This window comes from Dreissena polymorpha, chromosome 2 (genome assembly GCF_020536995.1).
Source record: "Dreissena polymorpha isolate Duluth1 chromosome 2, UMN_Dpol_1.0, whole genome shotgun sequence".
Taxonomy (NCBI): domain Eukaryota; kingdom Metazoa; phylum Mollusca; class Bivalvia; order Myida; family Dreissenidae; genus Dreissena; species Dreissena polymorpha.
The window spans coordinates 53531029-53550014 of record NC_068356.1 but is presented as its reverse complement, the minus strand read 5'-3'; the positions used below and the strand labels follow the sequence as shown (position 1 = coordinate 53550014).

Below are 18986 nucleotides of genomic sequence, written 5' to 3'. Positions count from 1 at the left end.
GGGTCGAGTGGGGTTGACTTAAATTATGTTCGTTTATTTATAATATCATTCACATATTGAAAGGCATTGTCAAAAACTACTTGACTGTAAACGATTATTTATATACACCAAACATATGATGATATTATGTATTTATCTGTTTTGTTTTTGTTGTTTTTTATTAGGAAAATATTTTTTTTTAATACCTGCTACCATAATCCATCGATTCACTTGGCCCTGCAACCACTTCCATGTATTGTGTATGGGAAGGTATTGCTCTGAAAATAGTTTGTTTCATGAAGCGTATATTTATTAAAGCTCACAAATAATTTTGGTACTAAAAAATAAATGAAGCATTTTAGATAATTCTTGGTTATACAGTTCTGCATGATTGTTTGCACCTATTTTCATATGATGTTTTTAATCAGGAAATAGATGCAACTGAACTTGTTTTATGATTGTGATTGTGTTTTCTGTAGTTTGTCTTGAATATTACATTAATGCATATAAACATTAAATGCCTCATCAGATAAAAAAAAAGGTAAAACAGTAATATACCGTTGATCAACATTCATATTAAAGTATGATAAATAAGTGTCTTGCACAGCTGAAAGAGACTCAACTTGAGTGAAGCTTGTGTCAAGTGCAGCTGTCGCAGCCCCAGCGATTGAAGCCGACTCTGTACTGACCACATTCATGACAGCCTCTGTCATAATGTGTAGATTTTTGTTTAAACAACCTCCTCCTAAAATAAATATGTTCATTATTTTTAAAACTTAATGGGTGTGTGGTTAAACACCACATTAATGAAATCTTTATCAAACATAAATGAGTTTTACTTTTGATTTATTTTAAACTTGTTACCTCAGTGTAATGAATTTATTCAAACAATTGAATTTTTAAAGGTGTTTTGTTACATCATTTCCAATAGATGTTTACTTGACAACAAAATTAAACAAAAGCAACATTGTTAAAATGACTTGATAGTCTCAATTTTGTTGATACTTTAAATGAAGAGGACTTGCATTTATAAAGTGATATATAAGGCATATGAACAAAAAAAATACTTATTTCAGAGGTATTAAAGCATTAAAATTTATAATATTCTTTTCATTATTATATAATTTTTTATATATATTCTCATTTTGCAATTAATTGATGACTACCTGAGGCTGTTTGCTATAAACATTGTATATGTTTTATGCAATAAAGAATATGGTATGGTATGGTACCTGTCAATGCACGGTCTCTTATGTAATCTGTATAAATGAGACGGTGCTTGACTACCATGTTTAGCCACTTTTTTTCCAGCTTTTCTGCTATCCTGTTTTTAGTTGATTTTTTATTGAACTTTGTTTCAACTCTCGCCAACATCTGCTTGTTTGTTTGACTTGTTATTACTGTTATTAAATACATAACTTGTATTCATTAAACAATCTCATGTACATATCTTTGACTGCTTTATATTGGCTTTACCGGTTTATATGTAGCAATTAATGCAAATAAATTGGTGTTAAGATTTCAATAGTTGTTTTATTATTATAATTATAATTCAAAAATAAATTTATGGTGAGATTATCATGCATTTTGAACAGTTGTGTTCATACAGAGACTCAATGAGAGAATGGAAACGAGCATATTTTCGCATCAAACTATACTTTCCATTACTCCAACAAAGTCGTGGTTTTTAAGATCTTTTAGCTTTGTTCTTTTGAATGCGTCATAGCTTTTATGAGTGGACATACAGCTCAGGCTCAGTAGCTGGGAGTTTGATTATTGCAAATTCTTTTACCTGGGATGAAATATTGTTATACAGTTTATTGTCAAAAAATGTACAGAAACAACTGTATGTTCAATGGTGAAATTGCAAAATCTGCTAGACACAAAACAACATTCACTATAATTTGGTTACCTTCATTGAATCTATGTCGCATCAGATCATGGTTACTCAATCCATGCAAAAACGCAACACCACAGTCTTCCCCCATTAAATTGCATAAGATAATGCAGTCGTCTAGCGAAAATTTCTGTTCCCCCTCCTTCTTATTTGACGCCATTGTTTACATTCCTTTGGAAATTTTCTATTTTTAGAAACGGGAATTCCAATTCTTGACGAAGGTGAATGGTTACAAAATGACATAATTATGAAATAAATATAGAATCACATTATTCCAAACATACCAGTATGCAACCATCCGTTTTCTGTTCCGACTTGACACATTTTATTGCTTTCGATTGAAGATTGTTAAGACACGTGAAATTCTAAATCGTTCCACATTCGCGCGAATATAATTCGTTGCACATTATAACTGTTTCTCTACTCTGAACGTTTGAGCGATTTCATTATTATCGGCTTTAACGCAAAGTAGATGGAATTACGTCCTATATACAATTTAAATAATGTGGTTGAAGCCTTAAAACACATTACACTCGCGTATTTGAATGACACACTTTGTTCATCGAAGTTGCCATATTGTTGTGCTTCGCAGTATTAATGCGCATGCGCACTACTGCAAAAAGCGCTTAATCTGTCGATAAAACAATTTTTTTTACGAACGAAAATAGTTTTATTTTCTAAGAACGTTTTTTTTCTAAGAATGGTCTTAGAAAAATTCTAAGATGAAAATCTTAGATAAAAAACTTTCTTAGTGAAAAAAAAATAAGAATTAGAAAATTCTATGTAAAATATCTAAGAAATGTTCAGAATACCGCCTCTGGTATTTCATTCTGGTTCTGGGAGTATACCTCACCCTTTACTTCGGTTACAGAGCAGACAGGTTGAAGAGAAGCAAACGTTAATTTTTTCTCTATTTTAACATTTTTACTTGTAAGATTTACTAATGTTATGGGTATTGTGATTTAAAACGAATCTACTTCTGCTTTTTGCCATCAGAAAATCTCTTTTCTGAACAAGTTTATAAGGCTCAACAATTCTTTGATTTTCTATAAATAAACCATCAACCTTTGCTTCAATTGTCAATTCAGATTGATTCTGCTGGTATTGTAGCGGAAACACTCAGTCTTATCCTAGCAACTTTGTTATTTTCATTTCTCATTAGCCTTATTTTATGTTTTCCAATCTGCATTACAGCTTTTCCAAATTTCACACAAACATCAAATTCTTCTAAGAAATCCTCACCAAGAATTGCACTAATTTCATCCAATTCAGCCACCAAGAATTCATATGAAAACAACTCATTGTCTATTTCGAAATCAAGTTTTGTCTTCCCTAAAATCTCTAAACTACCACCATTTGCTGATGTGAGGGTATGATTTACCCTTTTTAGCATATCCAAATTGATACCTAACTTTGTACCTACTTTGATACTAACAACTGATCAACTTTCAAATAGAGCTTGGAAATTATAACCATTTGATGATATTTTGGCAAATAAACAAGATTGCTCTCTGATTGAATTCAAGACAATGTTTTGCTGCCCATGACTCTCAGAAGTCTCAAGAACTGAAATTTCGGGCACAATTTCAGTCGTATCTAGTTTTCCGACACATTCTTTTGACAAGATGACGCAATATGACCTCTCTCATGACACTTGAAACATTAGACATTCTTTGGCCTTTCTCGACTATTTGACCTGCTCCTACTACGATTGATAAAATGATCCAGAGATTTTATCGATGCCGCTAGCTCATCGAGGGTAATATCGCTAGATTTGGTTTCATTGATTGTATGACACTCTACTCTAGGATTTTCATCATCAAATCTGGGTTTCTTAGAATACCCTGGGAGCCCTCAAATGCCTAATTTTCGATGGCCAATGCCACTGCTGTATCTATCGTAATAGGGTGTCTGTATTGAACATGACTACGGACCTCCGGTCGATTCAGACCGTTTATGATCTGATCAATAACATAAATCTCTCTAGCTTCTTAGTGAATTGTTGGTTAGGCCTGTACACAAAGCTTTTGCAAAGCATAGACAAAATCTGCAGCAGACTCAGTTTTCTTTTGACATCTGTTTCGAAACTCGTACCTATATGTTGTTTCTCCTTCTACTGGACTAAACCTACGCCCCAACACCTCAAGCAAATAGCTATAATTGTTCATCTGAGAAGGTTGCAAATCACTTAACAATTTCTGAGCATTTCCCTTCAGACTCATGATCAACTGCTGAGCCTTTTCTAAGTTGTCCCAATCGTTCCAGTGTGCAACATTCTTAAAATGCACAATATAGTCACGCCAATCTGCACTTTGACCATCAAATTTTTCTGGTTCTTTAGCCTTTCGCAATGATCGCTTTATGTGCGACTGAGTCTGATTAGGCCATGTATCTTGCTTTTGTTCAATTAGTCGATTTTGAGCCATATTGGGTGTAAATGCAATTTAACCGTAAGGTCTACTATCGTATGTCTCTACAGGGGCATGTCTGTACATATCCCTCGGTAAATATCTAATATCATCAGTCATAGTTACAAGCAGATGGTTTATTCTGTTCTATGGAGATATTTGTTGTGGGTCTATATGAGGTGGGAAAATTTTGCCTATTCCTGTTTATGTTTCAAGTTCCCATGTTGGTCATATCCATCAATACAGAAGTGCTCATCATTTTGTTGCACATTTCCAGACAAAACGTTATGCCTTTGTTCTAAATTGCCATCATACCCAACCTATGTGGTGTATGCACAATATGACGGTTTCTAATTGATTGTTGTTGAACTTGGTCATTCTTTGCAACTGGAGATGTATATGCCAAGTCAAGTTGCAATTGATGGTGCAATGATTCCTGTGTATAATTTGCAGAGTGATTGGTCATATTGTTATGAGGTTTGCATTCCAATTTGCATGGATTGTCCATTCTCATAGGAGTGTGTGTTTGCGTGCCTGTTTGACATTAACCAATGTCCCTGTTGAAAAACCCAGTGGTTCTTTGCGGGTGTGTATTGACCTGAAAGACCTCAATGACGCTATAATGAGACCGCACTATCCATCAAGATCAATTGACGACATTTTTCCTGACCAGACTGGCGCGAAAGGGTTTTCAAAATTTGATGCACGTACAGGCTACTGGTCTGTCAAATTGAACAAAAGGTCATCTTTCTTGACAATGTTCAATACCCCATTTGGGAGATAAACGTATCTGAGACTACCATATGGGATAAACTGCGCACAAGACATTTTTGTTCGGAAAATGGACGAATGTCTTGAAGGTCTACAGGACATCAAGGTCATTGTAGATGATATTGTTTGTTTTGGACGTAACAGACGAGAACATGACAAGAATCTCGAACTGTTGATGGATAGTTGTCGACAGATCATTCTTAAAGCTCAATGCCGACAAAACTGAAGTCGGAAAGACAGAAATTCCATTCTTTGGCCATGTACTGACAGAAAATGGACTGAAAATTGATCCTTCAAAAGTAAGGACAATTCAGGAAATGCCATCTCCACAGTCAAAGTCTGAACAGAAATACTTGGAATGGTAAATTATTGCTAAAATGACTAGACCACTGAGACAAATGTTGAAAAAGGAAAGTATTTTCCGGTGGACCCGGAGCATGAAACTGCCTTAGACAAAATACAAGCGGTTATTACTCAAGACCCAGGACAAATACTCTCGTATTTTGATCCAAAAGTTAATGTTGTGTTGCAAGTTGATGCATCACAAAATGGACTTGGTTGCGTTTTACTTTTAAGCGACAACCCTGTTTGCTTTGCCTCAAAAGCATTGACGGAGACAAAACGAAACCATGCACAAATCACGAAATAACTCTACGCTGTATTATTTGGCATGACAAAGTTTGATCAAATGACAAACGGACGACACGTAATTGTCCAAAGTGACCATACACCACTTGTTAGCATAGCACGGACAAGTTTGCTAGCAGCTCCCCCAAGATTGCAGGAAATCTTATTACAATTGACCAAATATGACTATGAAATAGGGCATATACCTGGAAAACAGATTCCAGTAGCAGACACGCTAAGTCGGAATTTCTTGCCGGACGAACAGACTGACGTTTGTCAAGATATGGACTCATATGTTCATATGATTATGAAAAATATTGCTATGAGCGATCAGAAAATGCAACTGATTAAAAGCAAAATTGAATCTGACTCTGGAATGCAGTCACTAAGGCAAATCATTATAAATGGTTGGCATGAAAAACGACAGGAATTTTCAAAATGTTTGCTACCATATTAGAATTTTAGAGACGAATTGGTTGAACAGTTGATGTTGGACAAAATACACGACTAACACCTAGAAGTTGAGGAATGTACACAACGGGCACGAAGTGTTATGATTTGGCCCAATATGACAAAAGACATTAAAGACAAAGTTCTCAATTGTCCTATTTGTTTAGAGCACCGAAACAGTAACACAAAGGAACCTATGATTCCAAATCAAATTCCTAATGACCATGGCAGGTTGTTGCTGCTGACATATTTCACTGGAATGATTTCAACTATGTTGTAATAGTCGATCTCTACAGCAGATATTTTGAATGTAGTTTGCTGAACATTATGAGAAGTGAGACAGTGATACAGAAACTCAAGGGACATTTTGCCACACATTGTATTCCTTTAAGACAGTGATACACAAACTAAAGGGTCATTTTGCCACACATGGTATTCCTTTAAAAGTGATAAGTGACAATGCAGTACAATTTTCGTAAAGATTGGGATTTTTAACATGTCACATAATCTCCATTACACTCCCAGGGCAACGCTGTTGCTGAGAGATGTATTTAGACAATCAAGAGGATTTTCACAAAATCTTTACAAGCAAACCGAGATCCTTATCTTGCAATTCTCGCTTATTGCGATTGCGGATATGCGGATGAATGGAATAAGCGCAGTGCATTTGTACTTGTTCTATTTTTTTTTGCGGATACGGACAGATGGAATACTAGCCCAAGGCTGCTATTCCGTCTGTCCGTATCCGCATCCGCATATCCGCATCCGCAAAAAATGGAACAAGTTGAAATGCACTGCGCTTATTCCATTCATCCGCATCCGTATATCCGCACGCGCAAAAGGCGTCCGCAAAAGAACGCTCAAGTGAGCGTTCTAATGCGGATGCGGACGAGATACGAACGGCATTTAGCACGATGAGAGTAGCTGTCATCTAAAAAATCAACTGAAAAACTATCGAATTTGTGAACAATTACCCGGAATGATACAACCAACGAAGTTCTGCATATCTGGACTCTGATTTTACTTCAAATGTTTAGAAAAGCATAGCCAAGACACTAAAAGCAGATGTTTCAGGTATTTACCATTTGTATTCTTTTACAGACAGAACGATGATTTGTACCTTATATATACTTAAATTCACGCTTAGCGGATTGTCCTTCATAATAATTATCTCAATAATTATTATTTTTAGTTTTATCCATACACAAAAATAAAGATCCGTTCGACGTATGCGGATAAAAGGAATATAGCGTCCGTAATATGATTTTGCGGATACGGATGCGGATACGGATGCGGATAGATGGAATGGTAGCCTAAGACTGGTATTGAATCTGTCCGTATCCGCATCCGCATATCCGCAAAAAATAGAACAAGTTGAAATGCACTGCGCTTATTCCATTCATCCGCATCCGTATATCCGCACGCGCAAAATGCGTCCGTAAAAGAACGCTCAAGTGAGCATTCTACTGCGGACAAGATACGGATGGCATTTAGCACGATGAGAGTAGCTGTCATCTCAAAAATCAACTGAAAAACTATCGAATTCGTGATAAATTACCCGGAATTATACAACCAACGCAGTTCTGCATATCGGGACTGATTTTACTTCAAATGTTTGGAAAAGCATAGCATAGCCAAGGCACTAAAAGAAGATGTGTCAGGTATTTACCATTTGTATTTTTTACAGACAGAACGATGATTTGTACCTTATATCTACTTAAATAGACGCTTGTCCTTAATAATAATTATCTCAATTATAATTTTTAGTTTTTTTCCATATACAAAAATAAAGATACGTTCGACGTATGCGGATGAATGGAATATAGCGTCCGTATGATGATTTTGCGGATACGGATGCGGATACGGATAGATGGAATACTACACTAACGGTGGATACACAGATACAGATAAATATTTTCCCAAGAAAACATTTATTTGAAAAGAAGGGATGTTCCATAATCTAATGAATAGTTTAAGGGACATCACTGTATTATACTTACCTATACTTAACTTTATCCGTAAGAGTTGTCTTTATATATGAATATGCTATACAGTTTGTTGAACACTTGCAGCTTAGACATTACTGAATAAACATGTAGCCGCATACGCCTTGAGTTGTATTAACTCCACCGGCTAGACTACAACAGCTATAACATAATTTTGAAAACTGAGTTGCGTCTAAGATTATGCAATGGCAAACAACTTCAGTGCCTTCAGCGCATTGATTAGTAAATTTCAGACCGTCCTTCTACATTCAAGCAACGTCCTCTTACAATGGTTACTAGGTATTTTACACACACAATTGACTGTATATATACTAGTAGTATAACATCGAGATTCCGCTATTAACCATTAAACACAATCATTTAATTGTGAGATGCGTAACCAGAAATGTATTAAATATTCTTGAATTAAAGAGGCCGTCAACCACGAATGACGAAAAAAGAAAAGTTCTGAATTCCTATTTTTGACAATTATAAGTTTATATTTATTAAAATATCGCTAACGATAGTATCTAAATAACAATGAATAACTGAACCTACAACGACAAAAGTCACTCAAAACAACACAATTTGTAAGGCAAAAAATAGAAGAGACTTTATTTTGATCAATGAATTAACAACAACAGTGCTAATACTATCAATAAGATCTCATATTGTATTCGAAATACAATAAAATATGATTAATTTTCGTCCGTTATATCAAAGCGACATTTAAAAAAAACGTATAAATTCATCTTCTGAAGTATAATTTGTTTAGCATTAAACCTATTGCGAATTCATGGAAAATGTTGCTTAAAACTTGCCATTTTATATAAATGCAATAGGAAGCTAACAGAATAAAGGGGTAAATAACACAAAAAACACCCATGACTTAAGCAATACGGTAATAACGCTATAAAATTAACACAAGCATGCATACGTTTAGAGCAAAAACGAGTTTAACGGTATTACTAGATTATCTATATCTACGTATCTTTAGGTAAAATACAATATATGGGTTTTGATGAGATCAGTGTATCCGTGTTTATTAAAGGTTTACGTTAACTTGTTCTGCCAAAACCGCGAGCAATAATAAATTCATATGAGAAGTAATTTACTCGATTTGCAAATAACAACGGCACTATGTTTCTTATATATGGATGCAACAATTGCGTTTTTGAAGACATTGAAGAGGTAGGAATGAACACAGATATCAACATTTTTAATGATAACTGCATCATTAATGTGTTCAATACGCTGTCCACAATATTGCCGATCACAATATCTGTTTATTATCAACGAGAAAAACGAGAATGCTATCTTTTCATGTACTGCGATTACTGCGATTAGAACATTACAAGTGGAACATTAAGAACATTACAAGTGGACTACCAGCAACACATAAATTGAATAAGTACAAAGGCGTAAACAAAACCAACCAAAACACACGTGCAAATAAAGCTCGAAAGACGGAAATACGACTAATAAAAAAATAATTTATTTCCTAACACGCATACTCAAATAAACACAAGTCGCATAACTACATAAATAGACAAAATGCTAGTATATAATATCAGATTCATTTGCAAACACTGATATGATACCGCTAGTTTCCAAAGGTGATACATGCATATTACTGTACGATCATGTAAAATGTAGCAATTATACAACGTTATATTACAAACTTTGATTAGCTAGAAGATTGAAATTGTTTTGATAAAGTATATCAAAAGTATTGTTGTTGTCAAGGTTACAGCCGTCTGTAAACAAAGTATATCAAAGTATTGTTGTGGTCAAGGTTACAGCCGTCTGTAAACAAAGTATATCAAAAGTATTGTTGTTGTCAAGGTTACAGCCGTCTGTAAACAAAGTATATCAAAAGTATTGTTGTGTACAAGGCTACAGCCGTCTGTAAACAAAACATCTGTAAAACAGTTCACATTTTTAAAATGTGAAACGTACGTTTGCAAGTCAAACATCAATTACTGAAGAAATCACTTTTACGATAAGTCGTTGAATTATCACGTTCTTTTCAACAATACTCATCGATACTTCAAAGATAAATGTACTCAAAATGTATGAATAAAAGTTTTCCGTTCCTCGTTAATGATCAATTGATCGTCATTAACGTTTTACATCATAATTCTATCAGAAATGGCATCCGCGTTGATAAATCGACTCCCTTCCATTCTCATCCTCACGCAAACCTCTTTTATAACCTCGTTCATTCGTCTGAATAATGCCTGCAGAATCGCATCTGTCTCGTCAACCTCCCCGCTCTCATCCCCGCAGAGGATCATTCTGTTATTGTTCATGAACATCAGCAATTCCAGCTCCATTCTCCTTCTGATGTACCATCGAAATGGTTCAGGATGAGCGATAAGTGCTTGTCGTATCTTCGGAAGTCTTAGTATCATCCTGGGTCCTTCATTAATCATTTCTGTAATCGTTGATATCCATGAAGTTTGCTGTTCCTCATCAAGTTCAGACGCTGCCATCAGATTTCTATCTAGAATCATGTAGTACGGCAACTCTCGGGTGTCCAACGCAACTCTTAGCGCATCCAATGCTACATGCAATCAGTGCAACAGACTTCTTTCATGAAACAAAGACTGAGGATTATATTCCGCTATCCATAAAACAATGTTTTTCAACGTGTAAGATGAAACTTCTTTCTGATGTGGATTTAAAACATCGTTTTCGACTATTTTTAATAGAAAATACAATTTAATTTGAGTTTCATTAAGATTGTTTACTAGTTCGATCTCACCGGCGTTGAAACAAACTCTCCATTCAACATGTTGATATTCACTACCTTTAAATCCAACAGGCGTAAGGAATGCCCCAAGTGATACGATCTGCTGAACGACATCCGGTAGCGGCCAGTGGCAAGGTCTTGCGGCCCATTTAGACAGGATGCTGGGGCAGTGATAACGAAATGCATCTACTATGTCTGTGTGTAATATACCGGACAATGCATTAGGCATTGACGGCCCCGAGCGATCATGCTGTACTATGCCTTTCATGAATTTACATTTCCTACAGTTATGTACAAATAAGTCACTGCTCCGGAGTTCGTGACCATGCCCATCATCACACAACGCATCGGTTACGTTCCGGTCAGTCGTTGTACCGCGTCTTTCTAGTAGCAGTCTACAGTGCCCAGGGTAACTCGTACGACTGTATGATCTAAACACGGTTATCTCTCTAGGAAATTTATCAGCACTAATACAATCTTCGAAACAAACGAAATTATTGCGTACAAACATGATGTCCATATCACTTTCAAGGAAGCGGATCAGCCCCTTAGCCTTGCTACCCGTAATAATAGTCGTTATTGTTCCATTTGTCCGTGCAGTCCTTAGCCTGCAGTGCTCCCTGTATGCGTCTCTCCGAACCTGTATGATCTCCAGACCATAGTCGAGCAAGCTTATTACAGTGCATGTTTCAACGGAGGCATTTTCCCACTGAACCTGGAATATGTTTAAATTAAATATAATGTCATATGTCATAAATATGAAAATAGTTTCATTGTCCTCAAATAATAAAAAATAATAACATTTGGATTCATTTACATGAGTTGATTCAATAAACGGACATTAAATGATAAGTGTACTGGAATGTCCATGTATTTAAAACACCAATATATATTGCATTTGTATCAAACTTCTTTACGTAAGATATAGTTGATTAATTGCCCAAGAAGACTGTTTCGGATACCCAATATGCCATCGTTTTTAAAGTATAAATTGTGAAAGTTATACTTATATGTTTATTTGTATGTTCGCGTGGTCTATAATCCGGTATTCGATGTATCGTGTGAACGATAATCGAGTAAAATAACATCATTTACATAAATGAAGATACTCGGAAAAAAAATCAATACACGAATAGTTGATTTATTTCTGAAATTCTTTCGTTAGTACATGTACATACTATGTTAATCTCTATGATCTCAAGTTGTTAGAGAAACAAGTAGTGAACATTTATTAATATGCATCTGACTTTTAATTAATTGAAGCTGCATAATTCAACGTATTATTTTATTAATTTAAGAATTTGTTAGATGAACAAAGTACTTAACACTTACATAGCACTTCAATGATATGAAAAATCGGATGAAAATGTGATTCTAAGGACTGAACATTTGAAATTTGAATGAAGACATCAGCGACAAAGGCATGCTATAAAACAAAGTATTTTTAAAGTTGTCAACATAAGGAAAGCGATAAATTGTAAGTTTTAAATTGTATTATTTACTATTGGAACTAAAATATGAATACGTCTAATGGTATTAGATTTAACACATACCAGCCTTTATTAAACTAATGTTACACCATATAGATTCGTAAAATGTATGTGTGTAATACCATAGGGAGGGACCAACTTCATGTTGGTCGAAACATTGTCACAAATGTGCTTTTCATTTGTTAAACAGCAAATGTTTCCATATCTGAAAGCTGTTGCAAAAAAATATAAGGAAAAGAGTTTTTGCTTTAGAGAAATTGGTTAATTCAAAGGCCCGTAACTTCGTAAAAATCACAACCTGAACTTGATCTGTTGATCATGTTGTTAGACTCACATACCAAAGAAGTCAGTTTCTGAAAGCGTTCCTGAGACAATTCTAGAAAAGTATTATTTTAAAGAACATTTCTCAGTCCAAGGCACGTACCTTCGTCAAAAATCAATTGACAAGAGCAAAACTCAACTTTGACATGTAAGTCAGTTGACAGACTGAAACACTAAAAATTAGTTATATATCTGCAAGCTTCTAGCAAAAAGCCCAATACTAATGTCCATAACTTCTCCAAACATAAATCGAACGGAACTAAACTATAGCTTCATCTATAACTGCTGAGGGTAGACTCACATACAAACAAATCAGGTAAATAGTTCAAAGAGTTTCGGAAACAAAATCCGAAAACAAGTAGTATTATAAAGAACAATTTCTAAGTGAAAGGCCCCTAACTTCCTCAAAAATCAAAGGACCGGAGTTAAACTCATACTTGATTTGTCAGTAATGTAGAAAGACTCACACACCAACAAACAGGTAAATATCTATAACCGTTTCGTAAAAAGTCCAGAAAACTGTTATTATAGAGAAAATGTATAAGTCAATTAATTTGCCAAAAATAAATGGAACGTATCTAAACTCGAATTTGATCTGTAACTCATGCATGTAGAATCATATAGCAAACAAAAGGACCAAAAAGTCCCAAAGTCGCTCACTTGAGATACAAAGGAACTGACCTGTTCTGTGCAGTCCAATAATTAGAACAAATCTTCATCAAGTTTCATGAAGAGTGAACTATAAATGAAACATTTAGAGTACTAACAGGTTTTACTATAGCAATATAAGGATTACTTCCCGCCCTTCTTGGAGCCATGTTTCTCAATAGAACGTAACTATTTTGGAACTCATCCAATATATCATTACAACAAATATTCTCACCTGGTTTCACGATGATGGGGCAATGAATGTGACTTTTAGAGAGTAACACGATTTTACTATAGCCATATACGGAAAAATTCCCTGCCCCTTGGCTGCAATATTTTTCAACCAACCTTTTCGACCAAGATATCATTGGGACAAATCTTCTGATTAAATTTCATTAAGACCAGAAAATAGATGTGTACTCTATAGTGTTTACAGGAATCTACTATAGCCATATATAACCATATAAGGAAAAGTGCGCCGCCCAACGGCGGCCATGTTTTTCAAACAAGCGGAACCATGTTCGAACTCGTCCAAGATAGAATTGTCACAAATCTTCTGACCATGAAGATCGGACAATAAATGGGACCTCATGAGTGTTAACAAGGCAAATGGTGACGCTGCACGACGGACAAAAGGCGATCACAAACGCTAAACATGAGCACATGTACTCAGGTGAGCTATAACAGGTTCATATATCAAAGCGTCAAGGCAAAACCATTCGGGAAACGTAATGCCGGAAGGACAGACAGACAGACGGAATGACATACTTATGGAAAGTATATATATCAAACGTGAATGAATTAGTGTTAGACTTTACCAACTTTGCATGTATAAATGAAAATAAAATGTAAAAAAATAAACACTTTTCCGAAAAAATTGACTGAACAGATATATTAAACACCCTTAACATAGCTAGTAAACAACCACGCATGTTTTGCGCGTGTCCATGTTAAACATTACTTTTAATACACCTGTGCAAACCTGTATTTGTCGAATCTATAACGATTTACTTTCCGTGTGTACGTGACGCGTTTGGGTGCTTCCGTGTGAATTTTGGTGAACTCATAATAGATGTTAACCTCGACAGTTACGGTGTACATGTGTTTACGAAATATTGGTCTTTTATTCAACGGATCGTTTAGGTATTATACGGTTTAGGTAAGCCATGTTTCACCTTACGATTTTAGGCTTAAATTTTATTTATGTTGTGGACGTGACTGTGTTTTTTTTTAATAAATAAATTAAATACATAAAAACGCGCTATTTTAGCCCTTACAATACTTGAATTAACTTCGTTTTTTTGATGTTATTTATGTTGGAAATAGGAATTTCACTACCATAATGGGCACTAAAAAATTGAAACAGGTGTTCCGTATGCATTTTCCCCTATTTATATTTTTCCAGATCTGAAATGGTCCCACTAAAAGGAAATACACGATCAGTATGTTACTATGTGTTAAGGTACTCAAACAGTGTGAAAAACCTAACACATCAAACATAACCAAAATGTAGTTCCCACATAAGATTAAGGTACACAACACACGTGATCACTTTAGACAGCTTCAGGACTGTAATATTTATTTGAATAAATCAAAGCCATCGTCATATGTTGATTAACGTGCTGCTAATATACAAAAACATGTCCCTTTTTAATTTGCATCTGCATAATAGAAACCTTATTGTAGCTCGGGGCTCTTTATTTATTGCGATGATTGCCGAGCCCTATATGATACATGTGAGCCTCGCTCTGGGAAAACGGGGCTTAATACATGTGCGTAAAGGTTCGTCCAGAATAAGCCTGTGCAGGCCGCTTTTTTGTTTTAAGGAAGTTTCTTCTCAACTCAATCCAGTAAAGGCGGATATTGTCGTCCATGGTTAGACTGTTCAGACAATACTTGAATTAACTTTGTTGTAATACACAATCGTTTTTTTGCTTTAAGGAAGTTTCTTCTCAACTCAATCCAGTATAGGCGGAAAGGGTAGTCCATGGTAAGCTTTTTCAGACTGCACGGGCTAATCTGGGACGAATCTTTATGCACATGCATTAAGCCCAGTTTTCCCAGAGCGAGACTAATTATTCTTATTCATTGTCCGTATACTACCAGTACCGTAAATCACTTCACGCAAGATTGTGAACTCGCCATGACCTACAAGTTATCAGATAATTGAAACAAATTGATCTCACGAGTTTACGTTGACATAATACTGTTAAAGGCACACCGCAATCCTGTTCATTTGTTTCAGTTTAAACAGACACTATCTATTGTATTATGCAGTTTTGTTTAACCAATTTTCTGCGTTGTGATTCTGGACTTACATTATAAGGTATTTCGGAAAACCTCAGCGACACTGTTGAAAGATAATAACACAGATTATAATCAACATTATACTAGCGCAATTTTAACAGCCATATATCAACACATGAAACAGTGTATAGCACATGTTATCAAAGAAATGCAACATTTATACAACAACACTTTTTAATATTACATTGTGCTTTTCCTGTGGTAAAAAATACAAAATGTTTAATACTAATCAAATAAATTTTCACGCAGATGAATATGTATTTTTAAATTTAACTTTAAAATAGCAATCAATGGAACTCCATAAACTATTTCATGAAGTTTTTATTTCGGTCTTATCTACTGTGTTAACTACTGAACACCATAGACATACAATTATCAAAACCTGAATCACCTCCTATGAACGGCCAATGCAAAGTATGTTTTTCATACATTTTATGGCTAGCCAAGCCTCACTTTTACTGAAGAATAAATAAAAAGTGAACGTGTGTCTAAAAAGATATCAGCCAATGGCCTTTTGCAGATTATAAATGAATTATGTATACATGCAAAAAGGTTCTTCACAAAGCAATTTGGTGTACTTATGTTGAACGTGACGAAAATCTTTAAGATGCTTTGTATTAAAGATGTTAGTATAAAACCAAATATTGTCCGTCTATAAACGACAGCAAAACGACGCAAAACAATATTGTGTTCAGATTTATTTTGAAACGATTTATAAATTGAAATCGTCGTCATTATTTGACTTAAAATAATACGGACGTTTAAAAGAAAGATAAAAGAGTATGTAACTAAATTAGTGAATTTAGTTTCATCAATTGTTGCATTTACTTTGTTGTATTTATTGAACTGCGACCAATCGAATGGTCATTACTAATGCAGAGCTGATATCATTTGCAGGGCCAGTGTGACGAACTATTAAAGAGTCTTTCGTTGGCCCATGGACATCATGGAACAAAATGTCTCCACCACGAACGGTATAATCACTTTCAATATGATGGCAGCAATGTGTCATAACAACAGAGGCATTGGCTACCAGGGTGATCTGCCATGGCCAAAATTGAAGTAAGTATACGAATAATTTTGGGAAAAAATGGGCTGCATGCATTTGCAAAAAGGATCGTCCGATTTTAGCCTGTGTACACATTCCGCTTTTACCGTATAAAGGAGAAACAATATATGAGTAGACATAAACTTATGTACACAGAACTTAAAAATCCGTCTACAATAAGCAATTAAATATCGATGTGTAAATGGTTATCTTCACTCTGTCTGCTTACGACATTTTGAATTGCTGTCCATATACAACGTTGTTGTTTGACTATTGAATACAGGAAAAAATATAATCTCGCTTTGGGAAAACTGGTCTAAATGCATGTGCGTAAAGTGTCATCCCACTTTAGCCACTACAGTCCCCATTGGCTAATTAGATACGACACTTTTTGCGGATATGTAATTTACCTGTAAGGATATCGCTTCTATCCGAATATCCAGCTTTTTTCAGAAAGAGGCATGACAATCTACACTTATACAGGCATATCTGGGATTACACTTTGCGCACACGCATTAAGACCAGTTTTCCCAAAACAAAGCTCATTTTTCTGTACCTACTATGCTTGCAAGTTTATGTCTGTTTACAGGGCCGATTTTGAGTATTATTTAAAGACCACATCCACACACAAGAAAGGTAATATTGTAAACATGAGACTCGGTCTGTGAAAACGGGTATTATTGCATGTTCGTTTAAATGTCGCCTCACATTAACCATGCAGTCCGCAATGAGGAAAGACACTTTCCACCTAAACTGACTTTCGCTAGGAATAGACTTTAAACCGAAAGTAGAATATCAGCGGGAAGTTTGCGGACTTTACAGGCGGACACTATACGCACATGTAAATAGCACCATTTTCCAAGAACATGACCCATATAGCACAGCGGCTAAATTGATTGATTTAAAGTGTTCCAGACTAAGTTTTCCCGTTTTCCATGATTAAGTTAACCCTAGACACATTTTTAGTTATTGTGAAGAACGTTTATTGGATTAAACAAGATTACTATCGTTAATGTTTGTCATTCAAATAAAGACATGCGTTATGTTCATAGTCCCTTCATGTTCTTTATATCCATTTACAGTTAGTGTATTTTAATCCAGACTCCAGTTTGATGATTATACATGTACATGGCCGTAAGAGCTGGGCGGGATGTACGGACTTTCAGGCGAGCTATGGAGGCGTATATCACATCGTCTGTAGTCAGTCACGTGACCCAAGGTGCGTCTACCTCATGTTCTGCAGCCGATGCTATTTCAATTGTCATTATTGAATGTCGTCAGCATCCGTAAACCGTGCACTTAGCAACACTTGTGTATGGCATGCGAAAAATGAAAATATGTAAACAAGGTAGAAAGTCACTAAAATACACTTGGAAATAAAACCCGACTTCAAAGCATCATTATTTACAACCAAAGCCAATACAAATTAATCATTATTTAATTTAATTACATTTTAAGTTCACAACGGCTAAGAAACAATAGAGCAGCATCATTATCACTATTTTAGGCACGAAGCAATACAACAAGTACAAGTATAGTATCAGCTAAATAATACTGCACATTTTCTTTGTAAAAAGGTGTCTGATAAAGTAACAAATTATCAAATGTATTGTCATATTGCAATTCCGCATGTGCATTTCCGCTTGCAGTATCAAGACACACCCGAATCTCCTGACGGTGGCCGAAAGTGTACCTGAGGCTCTCGAGTACATCGCAGATCTGAACCGGAAGGGGAAAGTAGACAGCGTCTGGATAATGGGTGGTGCAGGCATATACCAGGTATAATAATTGTATAACTTATTGTTTCTGAAATAAACCTTATACCAAAATAAAAATATGATAATCTGATAGTTATAAAGCCTAATATTCGAGGCAAAATATCTCTTTCAGAACAAACATGAGCATAATGCATGTGCGTATAGTGCTTGGTGTGTTTTCCCAGGCTAATTTCTGACTACACCTTATTGTTATGTAGCGAAAATTCAACGTATACATAAAGTAACGTCCCTAATTAGCCTGTTCGGACTGCGCACATCTGATACGACACTTCATGCACATCTGACACGACACTTCATGCACATCTGACACGACACTTCATGCACATCTGACACGACACTTCACATTAGCCTGTACGGACTACGCAAACTTGACACGACACTTCATGCACATCTGATGCGACACTTCATGCACATCTGATACGACACTTCATGCACATCTGATAATACACTCCATGCACATCTGACACGACACTTCATTCACATCTGACACGACACTTCATGCACAACTGATACGACACTTCA

At 35.5% G+C, this 18986-nt stretch overlaps 3 protein-coding genes across 13 annotated transcripts in view; 1 reads left to right on the top strand and 2 right to left on the bottom strand.

Annotated features, from left to right (window-relative positions):
* LOC127867042 (uncharacterized) overlaps window positions 1–18986 on the bottom strand; it is a 502500-nt gene that overhangs the window by 284183 nt on the left and 199331 nt on the right. The window lies entirely within an intron of this gene.
* The window catches only part of LOC127867056 (uncharacterized), a 401999-nt gene that overhangs the window by 372285 nt on the left and 10728 nt on the right, over window positions 1–18986 (bottom strand). The window lies entirely within an intron of this gene.
* LOC127867051 (dihydrofolate reductase-like) overlaps window positions 1–18986 on the top strand; it is a 407711-nt gene that overhangs the window by 386880 nt on the left and 1845 nt on the right. For 5 of the 11 annotated variants that reach the window (XM_052407982.1, XM_052407986.1, XM_052407984.1 and 2 more), the window contains exons 2-5: window positions 16536–16700; window positions 17276–17322; window positions 17788–17905; window positions 18336–18465. In XM_052407982.1, coding sequence (XP_052263942.1) covers window positions 16576–16700; window positions 17276–17322; window positions 17788–17905; window positions 18336–18465 — 420 coding nt within the window. In that variant the 5' untranslated portion in view covers window positions 16536–16575. Of the gene's footprint in view, window positions 1–14353; window positions 14491–15904; window positions 16053–16535; window positions 16701–17275; window positions 17323–17787; window positions 17906–18335; window positions 18466–18986 lie in introns of those variants that run through there. The other 6 variants (XM_052407990.1, XM_052407989.1, XM_052407992.1 and 3 more) reach the window with 4 other exon arrangements.